The sequence below is a fragment of the Corvus hawaiiensis genome, chromosome 3 (genome assembly GCF_020740725.1).
Source record: "Corvus hawaiiensis isolate bCorHaw1 chromosome 3, bCorHaw1.pri.cur, whole genome shotgun sequence".
Taxonomy (NCBI): domain Eukaryota; kingdom Metazoa; phylum Chordata; class Aves; order Passeriformes; family Corvidae; genus Corvus; species Corvus hawaiiensis.
Genome location: NC_063215.1, coordinates 94,545,432 through 94,563,616, shown reverse-complemented (window position 1 = coordinate 94,563,616; position 18,185 = coordinate 94,545,432). Strand labels below are relative to the sequence as shown.

General features: G+C 39.0%; 1 protein-coding gene across 5 annotated transcripts in view; it reads left to right on the top strand.

The window, feature by feature from the left end:
* BICRAL (BICRA like chromatin remodeling complex associated protein) overlaps positions 1-18,185 on the top strand; it is a 36,788-nt gene that overhangs the window by 9,020 nt on the left and 9,583 nt on the right. For 4 of the 5 annotated variants that reach the window (XM_048296405.1, XM_048296407.1, XM_048296406.1 and 1 more), the window contains 5 exons: positions 7,305-7,353; positions 10,196-10,244; positions 10,327-10,395; positions 14,571-16,274; positions 18,028-18,127. In XM_048296405.1, coding sequence (XP_048152362.1) covers positions 7,310-7,353; positions 10,196-10,244; positions 10,327-10,395; positions 14,571-16,274; positions 18,028-18,127 — 1,966 coding nt within the window. In that variant the 5' untranslated portion in view covers positions 7,305-7,309. Of the gene's footprint in view, positions 1-4,222; positions 4,348-7,304; positions 7,354-10,195; positions 10,245-10,326; positions 10,396-14,570; positions 16,275-18,027; positions 18,128-18,185 lie in introns of those variants that run through there. The other variant, XM_048296410.1, reaches the window with a different exon arrangement.

The following is an 18,185-nucleotide window of genomic DNA, read 5'->3' as shown; positions in this document are numbered from 1 at the left end:
AATCCAGTGCTTACAGCACTTAGAATACGGATAGTATATGAAGCATATGTGAATAGTTGGACTGCTTCCGGGCAAATCTAGTTTTAATGACGCTGCAGGTTGTAGAACCTGCATGTGTTACATGATACTATGGATTGTGTAGCATGTTGGTTAAAAATTTAGGCTGGTAAGGACCACTAGGGGTTACCTGGCCCTGCCCCTTGCTGTAAGCAGAACAAGCTTCACCCTTAGAACAGGTTGGTCAGGACCATTTGAGTTTTGAACATTTCTGAAGAGGGTGATTCCACCCTCTTGCTTGGACATTCTTCTTAGTGAACATTTTTCCTTGCATCGGGTTGGGATTTTCTGTGTTACGTGTTTTGGCCCTTGGTTCGTGTCTTGCTGTGTGTTGATAAGAAGAGACCTGCTTGGCTCATCTTAGTGCCCCTTTTAGCAGGCTGCAGGTAGCACCTGGGTTTGCCTTCTGTTGCTCAGGCTGAAGAAAGGCAGTTCCTTCATGTGACCACAGGATTTGACTTGCACTCTGTTGGACTCCTTCACGTTGTTTTGTATTTCTTTTAAGAACTGTGTGTATGTGTAAAAGCCAAACAGAGATTTCAGCACAAGTGCTGATGGAAAGGGAATCACTGCCCTGGACCGCTGCCTGCGCCGTGCTAATGTGAGTGTGTCGGTTGTATTCATATGTGTGCTGCAGCCCCACACTTGCTTTAAGCTGACTGAAGCACTGCTCCCTTCCCCCTCTCTTGTGCTGGCACCAGCACTGCTGTAGCCCTGTGGCAAACCAGAACCAGTCAAGAATCTTGCTCATCCTAAGTTGAAACAGATCAATGTATTTTATCAGATTTTTTTGTTCCAGATGACTCTTCAAAGCCTTGAGCTGATCCAGGGAAAGTGGATGAGAGGAGGGCAGGACTGCTCTATTCATCTTTCGTTGCTCTTTGCTCTGTAGTAGGTCGGAGTGTTGAAATGAAGGCAGAGGCTTTAAGGCCAATAAGAGTCTCCCAGAGGATTGGCTTGCATAGCTGGGATTTCCTTGTTAGTTTTATTACTTTCAACTTCTTTCCTATTCTGTTTGGGAGCATGTGATAAAGGGCACTCTGGTTATTTCCTGAAAGGGATAGGCAGGGCTTCTTGCACAAGTACATGTGATCCAAATTGAAATCTATGCTATATTTGCCGGTGTGGTAGCAAGCTACAGGGAATATCTGTGCTGGGTTGTGGCTAATTAGTGAGGATTGCCCTTTGTAAATTAGTTGGATGCACTAACAGGGCTGAGTTTGGCCTACTTCTTATAAGCAGATTTTTGTGGCTTTTTTTTTTTTTTTAAGACACTGTAGACCAGTATTGATAATTAGATATTGCTAGGCTACATTGTAACAGTGCTCCAGCAAGTTGTGTGACTCTTCCCAAGGTGTGTTTTCCCCAGCTGTCTCTAGCGTGGGCTCTTGGCAGGGCCCTGAATGCGTTGATGGGCCCCAATGGCCCAGCCAAGCCTCGCCTAGAGCCTCCACTGGCTGAAGTCTTCAAAGACTGATTCAAATATAGAAGTGAGTCAATATTTAAGGGTCTAGGCCAGTGATCTCCAAATGTTTTTGATTGCACGCCCCTATTGGTAAGATTTTTGAGCATGCACCCCCATTATATGTATATTTATTTACATACACAAGTATATGTGTGTATATTAAAACTTCATGTAGTACTGAAGTTTTGATACTTTCTTCTTGCACCCCACTGGATTGTCTTGCACACGCCCACTTTGAAGACCACTGTTCTAGGCTTCATAACTCTTAACTCCACTCATTGTGGCAAGTTTTATTTTCAAACTCTCCTGGCTTAATATAGTTTATACCCATTTCATACATCACTCATTGCTTTGGCCACTGTATTGTTAATAAACAGTGAGGAGGACAGAAAAGCAGAAAAAGATAGTTGGCAAGAAAAGTGACGCTTTTATATCACTTGTGCTGTAGAAAATGCTTTAGGAAAATTCCACAGGACAGGCTTACTTTTGTTAACACACTTTTAAATGATCATCTGTGTCAAGGTCATGTGTTGGTCAAATTCCTCTTTTCGAAGCAGACTGAATGACTACTTTTGGGTGAATTTGCTTTTGGGTGTGCAAGTACTCTGATTGTTTGGCACTGCCTCTGTTGCTCTCCTGAAATTAATAGGGCACTAATCGTTTGGTAATCCGTGTTGAAAACAGGCGTCAGTTAAAAAGATTTAAACCTGCAGTGTCCTGGTTTCAGCTGGGATAGAGTTGATTTTCTTCCTAGTGGCTGGTACAGTGCTGTGTTTTGGCTTTAGGATGAGAATAACACACTGATGTTTTAGTTGTTGCAGAGCAGTGCTTGCACTAAGCCAAGGCCTTTTCAGCTTCTCATACTGCCCCGCCAGTGAGGGGGCTTATTTGTATTTGCAAGTAGTAATGAATACTGTGACCAGTATTTATGACTAGGGGGTCCTGCCTCCAGCTGGGTAAAGGAAGGGGACTACCAGGTTTGACTACCAGGTTTATTGGACTATGGATTTGGCACATCAAAACCACAGGAGATACAGGACTCATTTCCACAACAACCTCATAGGCATCTAGGCCAAAGAGTTGGATATATCATCTTTGCTATCATGCATCAGCCTCTGGGAAAATCAAACAATACAGTGGACTGTTAAAGGCCACTCTGAGAGCAAGAGGTACTGGGACATTCAGACATTGGGATATCCATTTAGCAATAGCCATCTGATTAGTTAATGCTAGGGATCTGCTAAATTGGCTGGACCTGCCCAATCAAAACTTTCATATACTGTAGAAGGGGATAAAGTTCCTATAGTGCACATAGAAACTTATTTTGTGGAGGGCAGTCTGGGTTGTTCCTGTCTTGGGCAAAGGCAAACCCATCCATGGGATTGCATTTGCTTAAGGACCTGGATGTACTCAGTGGGTAATGCAGAAGGATGGGAAAGTCCAATGTATACTCAAGGGGATTAGATTTTGGGTGAGAACAACCCATGATGACATTAATTGCTGTATAATACTGTATTTCATCACTACTCTGGTTGCTTTATGCCATATCTATGGTATTGCAGTAAGAATTACTCATGTTAATGAAGAATGAGTGCTGATGAAACTGAGTAAAGTGAAGTGATGATGGAACCAGACTTCAGCAGGTAGTAATCCCAACACCACATATCATCTCTTTCTCTTTGAAAGACTGATATGACAGATGGAGCCCAAAGTCCTGGACTAAGTGAACTGAGTGGACATCTTAGAAGGATGGCACATAGACTATGGGCCTATATCTCATATATCTGCATATATCTGCATATATCTCAAAAGACAGGAAAGGTGGTTGTGATTATTTGGGATGTACTGGAAAGTATGGGACCTGGGCATGATGAGATTGGTATAGAATAAGGGGGTGGATACTGTCCTGGTTTTGACTGGGGTAGAGTTAGTTTTCTTTCTAGTAGCTGTGTTTTGGATTTAGGATGAGAATAATGTTGATAACATACTGATGTTTTAGTTGTTGCTGAGCAGTGTTTGCACCAAGTCAAGGACTTTTCCGCTTCTCACAGCACCCCACCAGTGAGGAGACTGGAGGTGTGAAAGAAGCTGGGAGGGGAAACAGCCAGCAGAGCTGACCCCAGCTAACCAAAGGGTTATCCCATACCATTTGGCATCATGTGGAACGGTAAAATCAGAGGGAAATGGCTGGAGGGTGATGGCCCATTGCTTGGATTGAGCTGGGCATCAGCAGGTAGTGAGCAATTGCATTGTGCATCACTTCTTTTGAATATTCTTTCATCATGGCTATTATTTTCCCTTTCTTTTTCTGTCACATTAAGCTGTCTTTATCTCAAGTTCTACCCTTTTTTTCTGGATTATCTCCCCTATTCCACTTGGGGGAACGAGCAAGTGGCTGTGTGGTTGCTCAGCTGCCTGCCAGGTTAAACCACAACATGCAGTTATGTGGTTGTGTCCGTCTTTGGTATGTATGGTGAAATAGGAACAGATTTTGGTCTAAATAGGTAGGTTTATGACTTGGCTGTGATCTTGATGGTTCTTTCACAGACCACATACCCCTGTGAGTCTGTTTAAATTGCACATTGCTCCAGTGGTAATTCACAAAGCACTGCCATGCAGCATCCTGTTAGTGCAGTGTTGCTTACACGTGTTTGTGGGGATATTGAGACGGTGGTGATCTGTCTGTGTGTTTTTGCGAAGCCCCTTAGGCAGTGAATGCTCATTGGAACAACTTTTGAATGTAGCGAGAGCTGTGTGTGGTTAAGTGGCTCTGTGATGTGGAGCACTGATCAGCTGTATAAAAGCTTGGTGTTGGTTTTACACAGGTGAGCTCTTTGGTAAACCAGCCTTAAAAAATGAAATGGTGACATATTTTTTCATGTGTGACAGAATTCTGCTAGTGCTGACAAAAGTGTTGTTAAAACTTATTAAGAAGGTGCACTTCTGAAGGGAACTGGTTGTGATTTTTGGTATTTATAAAAAATGCAGCTGTTTTCTTTGGGGGTTATTATCTGTCCTAAAATGGTAGGAATTTACGGTATGTTGCATAGATTTTTCTTGTATCACGTTTATCTAATAAAACCAAGTGTATGTTTAGATAAAGGGTCTAATAGTGAAGATTATGTATTACCATTGGGGTTTTCTCACATCAGTGTTTTCATGCATTTTATTTTCCTTCTGATCATTATATGCAAGTTTTGAAGAATTCTGTGAACTTAACAAATTTATCTTAATTTGTGTCAGTTGTTTTAATACCTTCAGGAGTATTAATTGAACAAAGTTCAGTATTGTCACTTCTGCTAATGGTGAACGCTTATTGTAATAAAATCACAGAGCATATTTGGTTATGTAAAGAAAAGACTTTTTATTGTGTTTTAATAACGCTGTCAGTATTGCCATAGACACATGGGTTGGGATATTCAAAAGTAGGTTCGCAGTGTGGAAACAAAGATAATTTTGACTCACGGTAAATTTTTGCTTTTGGTTAGCTGGGAGACTTTGGAACCTTGTTCTTGAGACATGGGTATGCTTTCAGCAGTTAGAGGAAATAACAGCTTTCTGTAAGTGGTACTACCAGTACAGTTAAAGCAGAATGCTAGTTGCTTATTAATTTGATCTTAGTAACACAAGTTTACATTTAAATTTCATGACATCATACTATGTCATGCCACTTGCTTATCGTTAAATTGCAGTATCAGTGCTCAGGCTGGTGGCTCTATGCAAGAGTAAGCAGCTGGAATACTGAATTGTGGGAGAAATTGCTTTTCTTAAGGTGCATAATCACCTCATGAATGCTGATTTTTGTCAACATTGAGATAGTTATTGATAGCTGTGCTTTGCTTTTCTGTTCTCCCAGAGAGGTGATACTGAATGATCCTTATACTGGCATATGCTCCATTTCTCCTTCACCCTCACTGTAAACTAAAGCACAGAGAAAGAAAAAATCTGAATAAGGGTATGCAGTATAGAGGACATGGTACCCTCTGCTAGTCTACAGTATAAGCTATTTTCAGAACCAGTGGAGTATAGAAAAATTTCAGGAAAGAGGTTGCAGAATCACAGGACAGCCAAGGTGGAAATGAATATCTGGAGATCACATTATCCCCTGTCCTGCTCAGAGGAGGCTCTACCAGAGCAGCCTGCTCAGGGTCAGAGCAGGCAGGTCAAGGCTGTGGTCCAACTGTGTTCTGGGCATCTCTAAGGATGGAGAGTCCATAACCTTGCTGAAAAACTTGGGCCAGTATTTGGCTACCCTCAGAGTTTCATAAAAGAAAAGTTTTTTCTGTTGTCTACATAGACTTTTTGGTTTATTTTGTTTTGATTTGTGCCCCTTGCCTCTTGTTCATTCACTGGAGACCACTTAGAAACGTTTGGCTCAGTATTCTTAATACCCTCACACCAAGTATTTATACACAAGATAAAGATTCCCCCACACTTTTCTATTCTTCAGGCAGAACAGTCCTGGTGGTCTCAGCCTCTTGTATAGCAGGTGCTTCAGCCCCTTCTCTGTTTTAATCATTATGGAGATCAGGATGAGGAATGATTCATGTGGATCTCTGGTCAGGGAGAGTAAGTTTCTATTTGGCAAGAAGTAAGAGAGAGAAGACAATGAGTTAAAGCCAAAACTGTGTTAAAACATTTGAGTGATAAGTATGACAGCACATTTTTTAAGGGAAGTTGAGAAAAAAACAAACATGGAATGCAATGATCAACTTGATGTGATTAGAAAATACTGTAAAGATGAGATTGGATAACTTAAAGGAAGCCAGGGTACCAAGAGGTTTTGGAAATGCTAACATCTGTTGATAATTGAACTGGGGATTAGATGGGATGGTCCTGAGAGTTACTGACAAGGACAAGGGAGATGATATTCTGAGAGTTATGATGAACAGGAGAGCCCAGAATGTGCAAACAGAAGCTTTGAAGGAACAGCAGTTGGAGGGGAGAGGGGAGTGTGAGAGTGTTTTTGGTGCAGCAGTACCTGATGGAGTAGGCAGTATGTGAAGGAGTTGGTGGTCGTGACACTGTGAGGCTAAAAAGGCTCTGCATTGGATAGTTGCCCTCAGTTTGGGCAGTGCACATAAATTCCCTCCCTACCCATTGTTAAAAGGACTGTCAGAACTCTGTACTATTTATTAAACAAAGTTTAAGTACACTTTTGAATATTGCTGAGGAGAAACTTGAAATGGCCACATTGTCACTTAGCTATTGCTAAGAAAGGTCTGTTAGAAAATACTGTTTCTTTTAATGCTTAGTCATGTCTTGGCTATAGTTTTGGTTCTAGACTGTAGCAGCATCCTCATGACACTGACCTAAGTTTATTTACCTTTTTGGCTGCTCAGTGTTAAAGCCACTAATGTGTAACAGCCTTTTTAGGTTCTGTAGGGTTTGGTTATTCACTCACTTCCTATAGAAGCATTTTAATTGGACTCTTAGATTGCATTGTGTTGATATTTTTACTACTTGAATTCATAGAAATTCTTTTTAATCAGTTTGCTTAATCATTTGTCTTTCTTTGATTTAAAATTCTAAAAACCCCCTGAATGGTAAAACACTGCATGGGATTTTATAAATTTTTGCATGTGACTGAATTTGATTTTGAGATAAATCAGCAGACATGTGTAGAAGGTGCAGGTCTACTTAAGAACTTTGTCAATAGTAGACAGCTATCAACTTCATAAATTGTTTAATAAAAAATACTGAGATAGTCTAAATTGGTATTGTTGAAAACAAACTTTTGCGTTATACATACCAAATACCCATCCTCTCCTTCTTATTCTAGTTGTCATGGATGATGACGATGATGAATCCTGTCTCCTTGATCTTATTGGGTAAGTTTTCCTTCCATAAGTAATTATTGCAGAAAAGTTGGGAATAATAATTTTGCAAAATCGTCTTCTAGAAGATGATTCTATCTCAGTATTGTCTAAAGATGAGGTGACTTGCAGTGAAATGAGTAGACATTCTTCACTTCTTCCACGTGGAGATGTGTGGATTGCAAGGCCTTCAATCCTGGTGGTTAGTAGCTGACAGTCCACTTGCTGACATTCTCCTCAGGGGAGGCTAAGCAATGTGTGTTCATGGAGAATGGATTCTCTTCTCAGGTAGCAGTAATACCAGATCAGTGTTGATGCATGTTACTGCATGGATGTTAGGGACGTTACTACAAACTTCACTGCAAGTAACTTTTTAAAATCAAAACCCCAAAGATCTCAGATTTTTTTTGTGGAACTAGATAAGTTGGTGGAACTAGATGATTTATTAATACTATGCTTGTATTTTAAGGGAAAAGAAAAGTTTTTTTTTCTTAATTACAAATATGTAAATATTTCATTTCTACTAATAATACACGTTTGCATCTAAATGTTAGAAAAAAAGAATAGCTCTGTACTGTTGTGTATTCACAAGAATTTACCAGCATTTTGGTCAAAGATACTTCATTTTAATAAAATTGGTGATTTTGAATGGTCATGTGGGTTGTTGGGGTTTTTGTTTGCCCCCCTCTCCCTTATTTCCATAACAGATTTATATGAGCTTTTATAATTCTATATGGCAATCTCCAAAAATAATTAGGATAGCTGAAACATGAGCAAGTTTTGTGTGGATTGTGTATGTGACAAGTTGCCTTCCTTTGGCTACCATCCTCGTCAGTATTCAAGAACAGATAATATGCTATAAATGCATTGAAAACACAAGAAGAGAATTGAGCTTTTCATGCACAATACTTTGTTCATACTCTTCTGGAAATTAGTCTGACATCGGTCTCATACCTGCTGTTAAAAGATCATTCCCAGTTCATACAAGCATTTTTTACTGTCTTAAGTGTAGGAAATAAACAGACTTTTTACCTTTCTCACACACCTGAAAACTTCCAGTGAAACCAGTGAGAGCTGTAACTTCAGAAAAACCAAAACATCTCCACAGTGGCTGCTGCAGTTTGAGGGTTGCTCTGGGTACTGTAGCAAAAGCAGTGCCAGTAAAGGCTTGGTTACATTCTGTGAAGTAACTGTTGTGCGAGGTTGCTGATTGTGGCCATATGAAAACACTGCTTGGAACATAAAGATGATCATGGGACAGTTAAGTGCTCTGTCATGAGCACGAATCATGAGTATCCTGGTACAAGATCACAGGTGGTCCAGAAAATGAAGTGCTCTCCATACAGATGAGTGTTTGTGTGAAAAATTACAGTGTTCTTCCTGCTGCTGGCAGCAATTACCGTCTTAAGCGTCTAGAAGACTGGAAAACAATTTTTTTTTCATCTGATCTGTGATTTGGTAAGTGCCTTTTAGAATTCCTTCCTTACTAAACACAATATTTAAGATGATGAAATGTTCTTAAATTTTTAATTGCATTTTGCACAACTGAAAGACAATGAGGGTAATTAGTATTAAATGGCCTGCTTATTTTACTGATAAAATTCATAAGCATAATAGAACCCTATATGAGATCATGAGTTCTGTGCTGCTTAATTTTTGAAATTCAGTGAAATCTACTATGAAAACGACATTTTTATTTTAAAATATATGTAACCACTTCAATATTGTAAGCATAGTAGTACCATAAAGTCCCTGTGAAGTACTGTCTAACATGCCTTTTGTAAACTTGTGAACACAATTTGTTTTTTAAAACAAAAAAAAGAGGAGTAGACGGGTGTTTGTCCTTTTAGAAGAGTAGATGTGAATCTGAAAGATCTTTAACTTTATGCCTGTTTCTTTTCTAGGACCATCAAGCAAGAAGGAGCCATTTTTAATTACTGCTTTTTTACATGAGAATCTCCTGCTTTTAAAAAATGTTTTATTATTACTTGTTAATCAATAAACATGTTTTAAAAATCAAAGAAATCCATGTCAGTTTACTCTTTATGCTTAGGGAAACACTGTTTAATTGTTACATTAGAATAATCCCATGTAACACAGCCTTTTATTCTTTTTAGTTGGTCTATACATACACTTAAATTAATGTATTTGTATTTGTTTGAATTTCTGATACTTATTCTCACTCATTCAGACTACATTTTTAATATGAGTTTTATTTAGTGCTAGTGCTAAGTTAATTAAATACACTGAAATTCGTAATATTAGTCCGTTATTCCTATGGTTGATTTAACTTGGAAAAGGTGCCACTTCTTCTTCTTGAGGGGACTGTTACTCTGGCAATCATAAATTTTTATTAACTTGTGTTAAAGGTGACAGAGAACGTATCAGAGAATCAGGTTTGTAAATACCCTGTTATTAGATGCTAGCTAAACAAGGCAATATAGTTTAGCTATAGAAGAGGTGGTACCTGTGTTAGTTCTCACGTTATTTGGTGGTAGTATATTCCTTAGGTCTTGTACTGTGTGCTGCCATAAAATACCATGTGTTTTAAGAGAATATGAGTAACACCCTCAGAAGGGAAATAGAGTGCAACTAAAATTTTGTGATCAACATAGTTTATTACTTGCCTTGTTAAAATGGCAGCAGATACGATCAGCATCTGGAAGTTGTGCTGATACAGAAACACAGATCCCCAGATGATATAAACTTTCAGCTTTGCGTTGGATTCAATGAAAGATGTGTTTTTATTAGAAACCTGATTTATATGAGTACAGTATGTGGCTTAGTTAAATTAGCCTCATTAGTAGAAAGGGCTTCCAAAAAGTGTTAACTTCTTTATCTTTTTTCTCCCTTTAAGGGACCCACAAGCGCTGAATTATTTTCTACATGGACCTAGTAGTAAATCGGTAAGTAGCATTGCTGTGTATTAGACATAGATAAGCTTCATTGAGTATATTATTTCTAAACACAATTTTTGTCTTTTACTAGAGCAATGAAGACTTGACTAATGCAGAATATTCTGTAGCCAACTCAAATTCAATCTTCGCCAACTCCAACGTAAGTGGTCAGGAGATAAATTACATTAGTACTGAGATTGCATGCTTCTGTATGGCTGTACTTGGTTTTTATAAAACTGAATGAAGTAGATGTGGGTTTTAACTTTTTTTGTGTGAAAATTTTGAGTACTGACATAGAACCTATCTTGTGCTCTTAGTATGTTAAGTATTACAGTGGGGAATTAATTGAAAAATACTGCATTGTTGGGCTGTGCTTTGTAAATATGTAAAGATATATAAATATGTATATATTAAAATGTGTAAATATGTGAAGATGCTCTCTGGTATAACTCTCTCCAGCAAACTGCACTCCTGGCTTTAGAGACTGTAGGTGTAGTAGTGCTCAAAGATAGACCTTGAAGATTGGTCGTTCATATGTTTCCTGTGTATGTTAGAATAGCTTTTTGTTTCTTACTTTATGTAGATTCTGGGCTGGCAGTTTTTAAAAAAATAATTAATGGGTTGTTTTTTTTCTCTTTTTGTATTTTTTTCTTTAGACTCAGGAGGTAGTTTGGGATGTGTCCTCCCTGTAACTTCAGTGTTAGGGAAGTCACTTTAAATTCATTAGGTGTTGCAAGAAGTCTTCAGTGTTCCTTCTTGCCAGGACTGTATTGCAGCCTTTCGCTGTGTTTCACACAGTGAGGTTGTGGAATCTCAATCCTTGGTGACAAATTCAAGGCTGGTCTGCTCTAGTGTGGGTGGCAGTCATGCTTTGAGTAGAATGTTGGATGACTTAGAGATTGTTTCAGACCCACATTTCTTCGATTTCATTGGTGTGTTTTTTAAAACAACTGAATTGTTAATCCCACAATTAAGTTACTTGAATGCATAGACTAGGATTTTCCTGGTAATTCCTCTTTCTATTGTACTGTTTTCTTGACTCTTGTTTGTTTTTCCTATGTTCATAACAGATACATGGATACACTTGTAGGTGTGTAGGGACCTTAAATAATTGGCAGGAAGAAATTCTGAGAGCTATTAATCTGTGTGTGGAGAACTAGTGACTTTCCTGTAGGCACAGTAGTGTAATGGGAAGTGTTTGTCCTGTCGTTCTCCTTTCAGGATCGTTATTAAATATTGTAGAAGAAGCAGGCAAGCTGGTTGAGATAATGTTGAGGGAGTAGGGTACCAACAAGTAACAGGGTATGCCCAATTTTTGGCTTATGGGGAACAGTGGTTTCAACCTGGTACCAGGCTGGCATTAGCAGACAGCAGCTTCCTGTATGCAGCACTGGCCAGAGGTGGGATTTGAGGACTCACCCTAAGAAAAAACAGGTTTGGGGGGAAAAAAGGGTGACATATGACATGCATTTGTTATAGCCTAGACTTCCTAGTTGTTCTTTGTAGACATCCTTCTGATAAGCATGACTAGGTAGGCAGGAGTCAGGTGTTTCTGGTATATTTTCAGAAAGTGAGTTTCTTTGGGTAATTTTGAGAGGCAGTGGGAGATTCTGGACAAGGTAGATTTGTTGCATAGGGAGTAGCAGTTGAAAGAAATAAAAATATTTGGTGAAAGCTAAGAGCTCTCTGGTATATGAGATTGGGGATAGGTAATCTAGAAGGCAGGTGGTCAGAGGAGCAGGGATTCCTAGTGTATGTTCCTAGGATGACATACTACAGTTTAATTCTCAGCACCTGTTCCTCTCATACTCTGTACGCATCATTTTATATCTTCATATATAAAAGATATATATTCATATATCTCTTCACTGATGCCATCTTCTCTTCCCTCCTCCCTCCTGAGAGAGCCCCGTGCTGACATAAGTGAAGAATGACTTGATTGGAAATACAGATTCTTACGGTGCACTGGGAAGGAACAATTGTTACCATAAACAGATGGTTTAACAGTCCCTGCTCATAAAATGAGATATCTGAAAACTTACATGCTTCTGAGGTTTTTGTCATTAAAGTTTTTACAGATACTGAAAGTTCTGTATTTGTATGTATTCAGAACTGCTACCATGAAGTAGGATTGTCTGTCTTGCTGCCCGTCTAATGCCTTTCAGTGGCAGAGTTTACAAATTCAGTGTCAAGGGTTCAGTGCCTCAGCTGGTAAGCATGCTCAGCCAACACCTAACACAAGCAAGATGAAGTTCCTGCTGACTGAAGGAAAAGAAAGCGCTGTCCACCCTTCCCACTCCCTTACACTGCCTCCCATCCCCCCCTTCCCTGAGTTGATTGAGCCTGTACCACCCCTACTGATTCCAGGTTGGTTTCCTGTGGCAGTTGTCATGAGAGGGTTCCCTAGCCATTGCCCTGTTGCCTGGCTTGTACTGGGTGGCTGCTTCCATTATCGTATTACAGTATAATAGAACAGCATAAGAGAGCAGAATATTCATGGAGCCAGTGAGAATAAGACTCTTCTTGATGGTCAGCAGGTTCATGAAGCTGCAGAGGCTTTGATTTCTTCTTGAAATTAGCATGGTATTCTGCATGGCTCTTCTTCTGGATAGTAGTGATTGCGATATTAACTTGGAAAGTTCCAGTTCTTGCATATAAAATTGTTCTCTGATGTTAAATAGTCCTGGGAGCAGGGAATGAAACTTGGAATTGTCTGTTTCAGTGGGAGAGTTTTAAGCTATTAATCTTGATTGCATGTAATATTATTTATTAGTGTTACTACTGGTAGTAGTAGTAGTTGTATTGTTAGTACTAACTGGAATAGTATTAGTGGAACTGTTTAAGTTACACAGTTGTAAAAGATTTCAGTTTGGTCATTGTCCTTGGAGACAAGTTACAGATGCAGTAGGGAATTCTCCTCAGGAACCTGACAGTTAAGAGTACTAATTATGGCCTAGTTAGTGATTCCTTTTTGCTTTGACTGATGGTAGCTAGGTACAGTTGAGAACCTGATTTGTAGCTTTAGGTGTTCATGAGGTTCAGACACTGTGACTTTGAACCAGTGGTTTAATTCCTTTGTTAACAGAAGTGTTAAAAGCTTGCTGTAGCTTTATAGTTGTAACTTGAAAATGTTTTATCTAATCTTAAGAAAAATCTTTTAGTATTTTAAAACATGACGGAAGTTTCAGAAAATACACAGATTGTTTCAGAAACAGACTAGGGTAGAATTCTGAATAAATATGCTTGGGGAAGTTAGGGTGGGGACATCATTGCATGTGATAATTATGGCTTGCAGCATCCTCACACTGTTTACATGAGGTGAAAACAAGCGTCTATGACCTTCAGGGAGAAAAGGCTCAGGGTATGAATGTGACTGATAATTGCACACCCACAGTTTCCATTTATCCTGACCTAAAAAGAAACTGGTTGTAGCTTCTGAATAGCTGAGATGTGCTTATGCAATTTAGAAAGGTGTACTTTGCCTTGCTTAAAACTATTGCGAGTATTATTGTGCATTTAAATTGGTCATTCTATCTGCAGAAACCTGATGCTTGTGTTGTCTAGAGTTTCTGGAGAGAACTTTGTTTTAGGAAAATCTTGGCAGAGTAAATAGGTTTTGATTTTCCTTATCATGGTGTTTATGGATGTGGATTTGAAGGATTTTTTCATTAAAGGTGCCACTTAATATTTGTGGTAGTTCCAATGTTTATAGTTTCAGTAATCTTTTTACGAGCATAAACCACAAAGTCTGTGACATTTTTTTTTTCTTCCTGCCTTGTTTCTAAAATTTTTTTAAACAAGGAATTAGCATAATGTTCTAACTTTATGAAATGGTCACTAGTTTACACTAAGTGATTATAGAAATGCTGGTGGAATTTTGGAGATGAATCTCATTTGATAGAAGTCAGTGAAAGGAAAGCTTTCTCCTGCCTTTTCTCTGCTTGTACTGTTACTACTGAAGCCTTGCCCCAAAGTGAGGTACAGTGGAGGTGTTTTTGCTCCTCGTTTCTTTTATCCATTTGTTGGTAGAGTGCTCTGCTTGAGGAAGGGAAAATGGTACTTAGAGAGCATTTTGTGTCGTCTTGAAACAGTGCAGCTGCAGAGCTAAGTGCTGTGTATTGAGAGATTTGAGAAGGGAGAGGAGCGTCTCCAGCAGTCTGAGGGTGTGAGCAGGATATCCATGACCTGTTTGTGCTGTCAACATCACCCTGCACATGCTATGGGAAGAGTATAATTCTGTGTAGAAAGTTTGCTTGCATGAAGAAATAACAAATGAGGAAACAAAGCAGATACTGGAATTTCTGAAAGTGATTTATTTCTTGTTTTGCATTTCAGAACACTGATCCTAAGTCGTCTGTAAAAGGTGTAAGTGGTCAGCTTGGAGAGGGGCCTAGTGATGGACTGCAGCTGTCCAGTAGCCTTCAGTTTCTTGAAGATGAACTTGTGTCTTCTCCATTACCTGATCTTACTGAGGATCAGCCTTTTGATATTCTTCAGAAGTCGTTGCAGGAGGCCAATATTACTGAACAGACTTTGGCGGAAGAGGCATATTTGGATGCCAGTGTAGGTTCTAGCCAACAGTTTGCACAAGCTCAGCTTCATCCTTCTTCATCAGCATCCTTTACTCAGGCTTCTAATGTTTCTAATTACTCAGGTCAGACGTTGCAACCTATAGGAGTTACTCAAGTGGTACAGCAACCTGTTGGAGCATCATTTGCAAGCAATACAGTCGGTGTGCAACATGGCTTTATGCAACATGTCGGAATTAGTGTTCCTGGCCAGCATTTGTCTAATAGCAGCCAGATTAGTGGTTCTGGGCAGATACAGCTGATTGGTTCATTTAGTAATCAACCTTCCATGATGACCATCAATAACCTCGATGGATCTCAGATAATACTGAAAGGCAATGGTCAGCAAACACCTGCAAACATGAGCAGTGGCCTCTTGGTTCATAGACAAACTCCAAATGGGAACTCGCTGTTCAGTAACTCAAATTCAAGTCCAGTAGCACAACCTGTAACTGTTCCATTTAACAGCACAAATTTTCAGACTTCGTTGCCTGTCCATAATATCATCATTCAAAGAGGTTTGGCACCAAACTCTAACAAAGTTCCTATTAATATCCAACCAAAGCCTATTCAGATGGGTCAGCAGACTGCTTACAATGTGAATAACTTGGGAATACAGCAACATCATGTACAGCAAGGGATTCCATTTGCTTCTGCAAACTCACCTCACAGTTCAGTAGTTGGTCCTCATATGTCTGTTAATATTGTTAATCAACAACAAAATACAAGAAAATCAGTTACACCTCAGACAGTTAGCAATGCTGGAGGTAGTATTGTTATCCATTCTCCTATGGGACAGCCTCATGCACCTCAAAACCAGTTTCTCATACCTACAAGTTTGTCTGTTAATTCTAACTCAGTTCATCATGTCCAGGCCATAAATGGACAACTTCTTCAGACTCAGCCTTCCCAGCTGGTTCCTGGCCAAGTGTCTGCTGAGCATGTAATGCTCAACAGGAACTCTACAAACATGCTAAGAGCCAACCAGTCGTATTCAGGACAGATGCTGAATAATCAGAACACAGCTGTTCAGCTTGTTTCCGGCCAGACATTCACAGCTCCTGGCAACCAAGTTATAGTAAATCATGGAACTTCCCAAATTGTTGGTGGACAGGTGCCACTGCAGCAGGCGTCGCCAACCGTGTTGCATTTGTCACCCAGCCAAGCTAATGTTTCTCAAGGCAGATCGAGTTTTACTACCATGTCACCTGGGCAGTCCACAGTCTCAAATATGTCAGCTTCTAATCGATTTGCTGCTGCAAGTTCTTCTGGTTCAGTACATCCCAGCTTGGGAGCATCGGTTCAGTCTGTCGCATCAGGAGGGAGCTTCACAGGAGATCAACTGGTCCAGAACAGAGCTCAAGTTGCCGTCAGCGCATCGCATCGTCTTCCAGCATCCTCCTCCAAGTCTGTCAGCACCTTTAGTCACACGTCTGTGGGAGTAACACAACAACAGTTTGCCTTTGGTCAGGTATGAAAGCTGCTTGAGAATGTGGCCAAAGAAAGGCTTCTAAGCTGTGCTAAAATCTGGTTAATACAGAGAATGTTAATTTTGCTGGTTTGTATTGTTACAAATACTGTGGAACTGCTGAAAATTACTGTAACCCAGAGTCATCATTTCACTTGGTATTTTCTAAATCTGTCACTGACTGAACAACTCTGTCACTTTGATTAATTCCAAAGATGATGTTGGTGATTTATAGTATTTTCAGAAGTGCTTAGGACTGATCCATTTCTGCTCCCATTTAAAGGAATGGGAATTATAAGTTTATACAATTGTGAGCTCTCCTGTAAACCTTACCATAGGCTAGATGTAAAGGCTCAAGTACATTCTGAGCACTTAAAAGTCTTCTGACCTCACTAAAACCTATGGATTTTTAAGGTCTGACTTACTGAAATTAGAGATGAAAAGGTTTCTTGGGCTTCCTTTTGTTATTTATATATTGGTGCTTTTGTTATGTGTATCTGGAGCAGTTAGAAGCAAAGACAAGAAGTGTTTCTTAGAATCCTTAAAAACAGTTTGTAAAAGCATAACATTTTAAAAAAATGCTCTAAGAAGTCAAACTAGTAGTAGTTAAAAAAAAATCTGAATTCATTCTTAAGGTGAGATGTGGTCTTTTCTGTCCAGTAGATACACTTGCAGTATATATTCAACTCAAATTTTTCTGTTTTCTTAAGTGAACTTACAAACAGTCAAAAGTTTAAAACAAAAAAAAATGCATAAAGTTCCAGAGTGACCTGTCAATTTTAACTCAGTGACTTTTCACACAATTAGCAACAAGCTATTCAATTTCTGTCCTTTTTTTGATTTTTTTTTTCTTTTTTTGTCATTTTAAAATACTGGTAGCTCTCTCAGAATGCATTTGCACTAATTAGATCTTTCTCTTTTTCTTTTACTTCTTTTACTTAGATCTTTTTCTTTTTCCAAAGGTCTGATGGATTTTTTTTTACCAAACTCAAAATCTGCAGTGAAATAACGCCTTAGAAAATAATGTGTATTTAAAAAATTTGTATGAACATGTTGTAGAAACACATTTGTAGTCTTTGCCAAGACTTCTGGTACAGGTTGTAGCATTTTGTTTGCAGATGAGTAATTTGAGGCCTGTCTGACTTTCTCTTCATGTGTCTACATCTTCCTATTTGCAGGTTATGTGCTGGGTCAGTGAGTTTCAGCAGTTATAAAAGCATAGTATTTCCTATTGCAAAAAGATAATTTTGTTTTTGTGCTGAAATTTCAGAGCTGTAAATGGGAGGACAAATGCCGCTATTTGCCAGAATCTTTTTAGTTTGTTTGTACTTTCATTTTAAACATTGTACTTTATACTAAACCATGTATCATTTAGTTGCTAAGCAGTGGACGGTTTGTTCCCCTGTGGGTGTTTTTTGTTGTGAAAGCAACTTCGTTGTCTTGCAGGTTTGGAACTCTGAGAAGCTGAGCTTTGTGAGTGCCACTTGTAGTGGTAAATCAGGGGTCTTGTAGAGTGCAACTGGTATATATTTGTGCTGTTAGTGTAATTTCTGTTCCTCTCTGATTTACTTTATAACATTCTTGAACTTGGAGGGATTGAGATGTGTGAAATTTCACCACTGATGAGTTTGAAGTTAAAAAAGTATACAGAGAGATGAGTTTTCGGTCCCTTTTCTTTGTGTTTCTTAAAGCTTTCAGTAAATATTTCACTGTGATTTTTTTAAAATTTGTTTTTTATTTTGTGTATGTGGCACAGAAGAAGGCTGTGAACCAGACATCACCAGTTTCTGCATCGAAGACACAGGACAATATGAGACAGCCTCAGCTAACAAGTCTTCTGAGCAACACACTATCAGGTCAACTAAGGTCTTTTTAACATAATTTTCTTAATTTTCGCCAGCAACAGAGATTCAT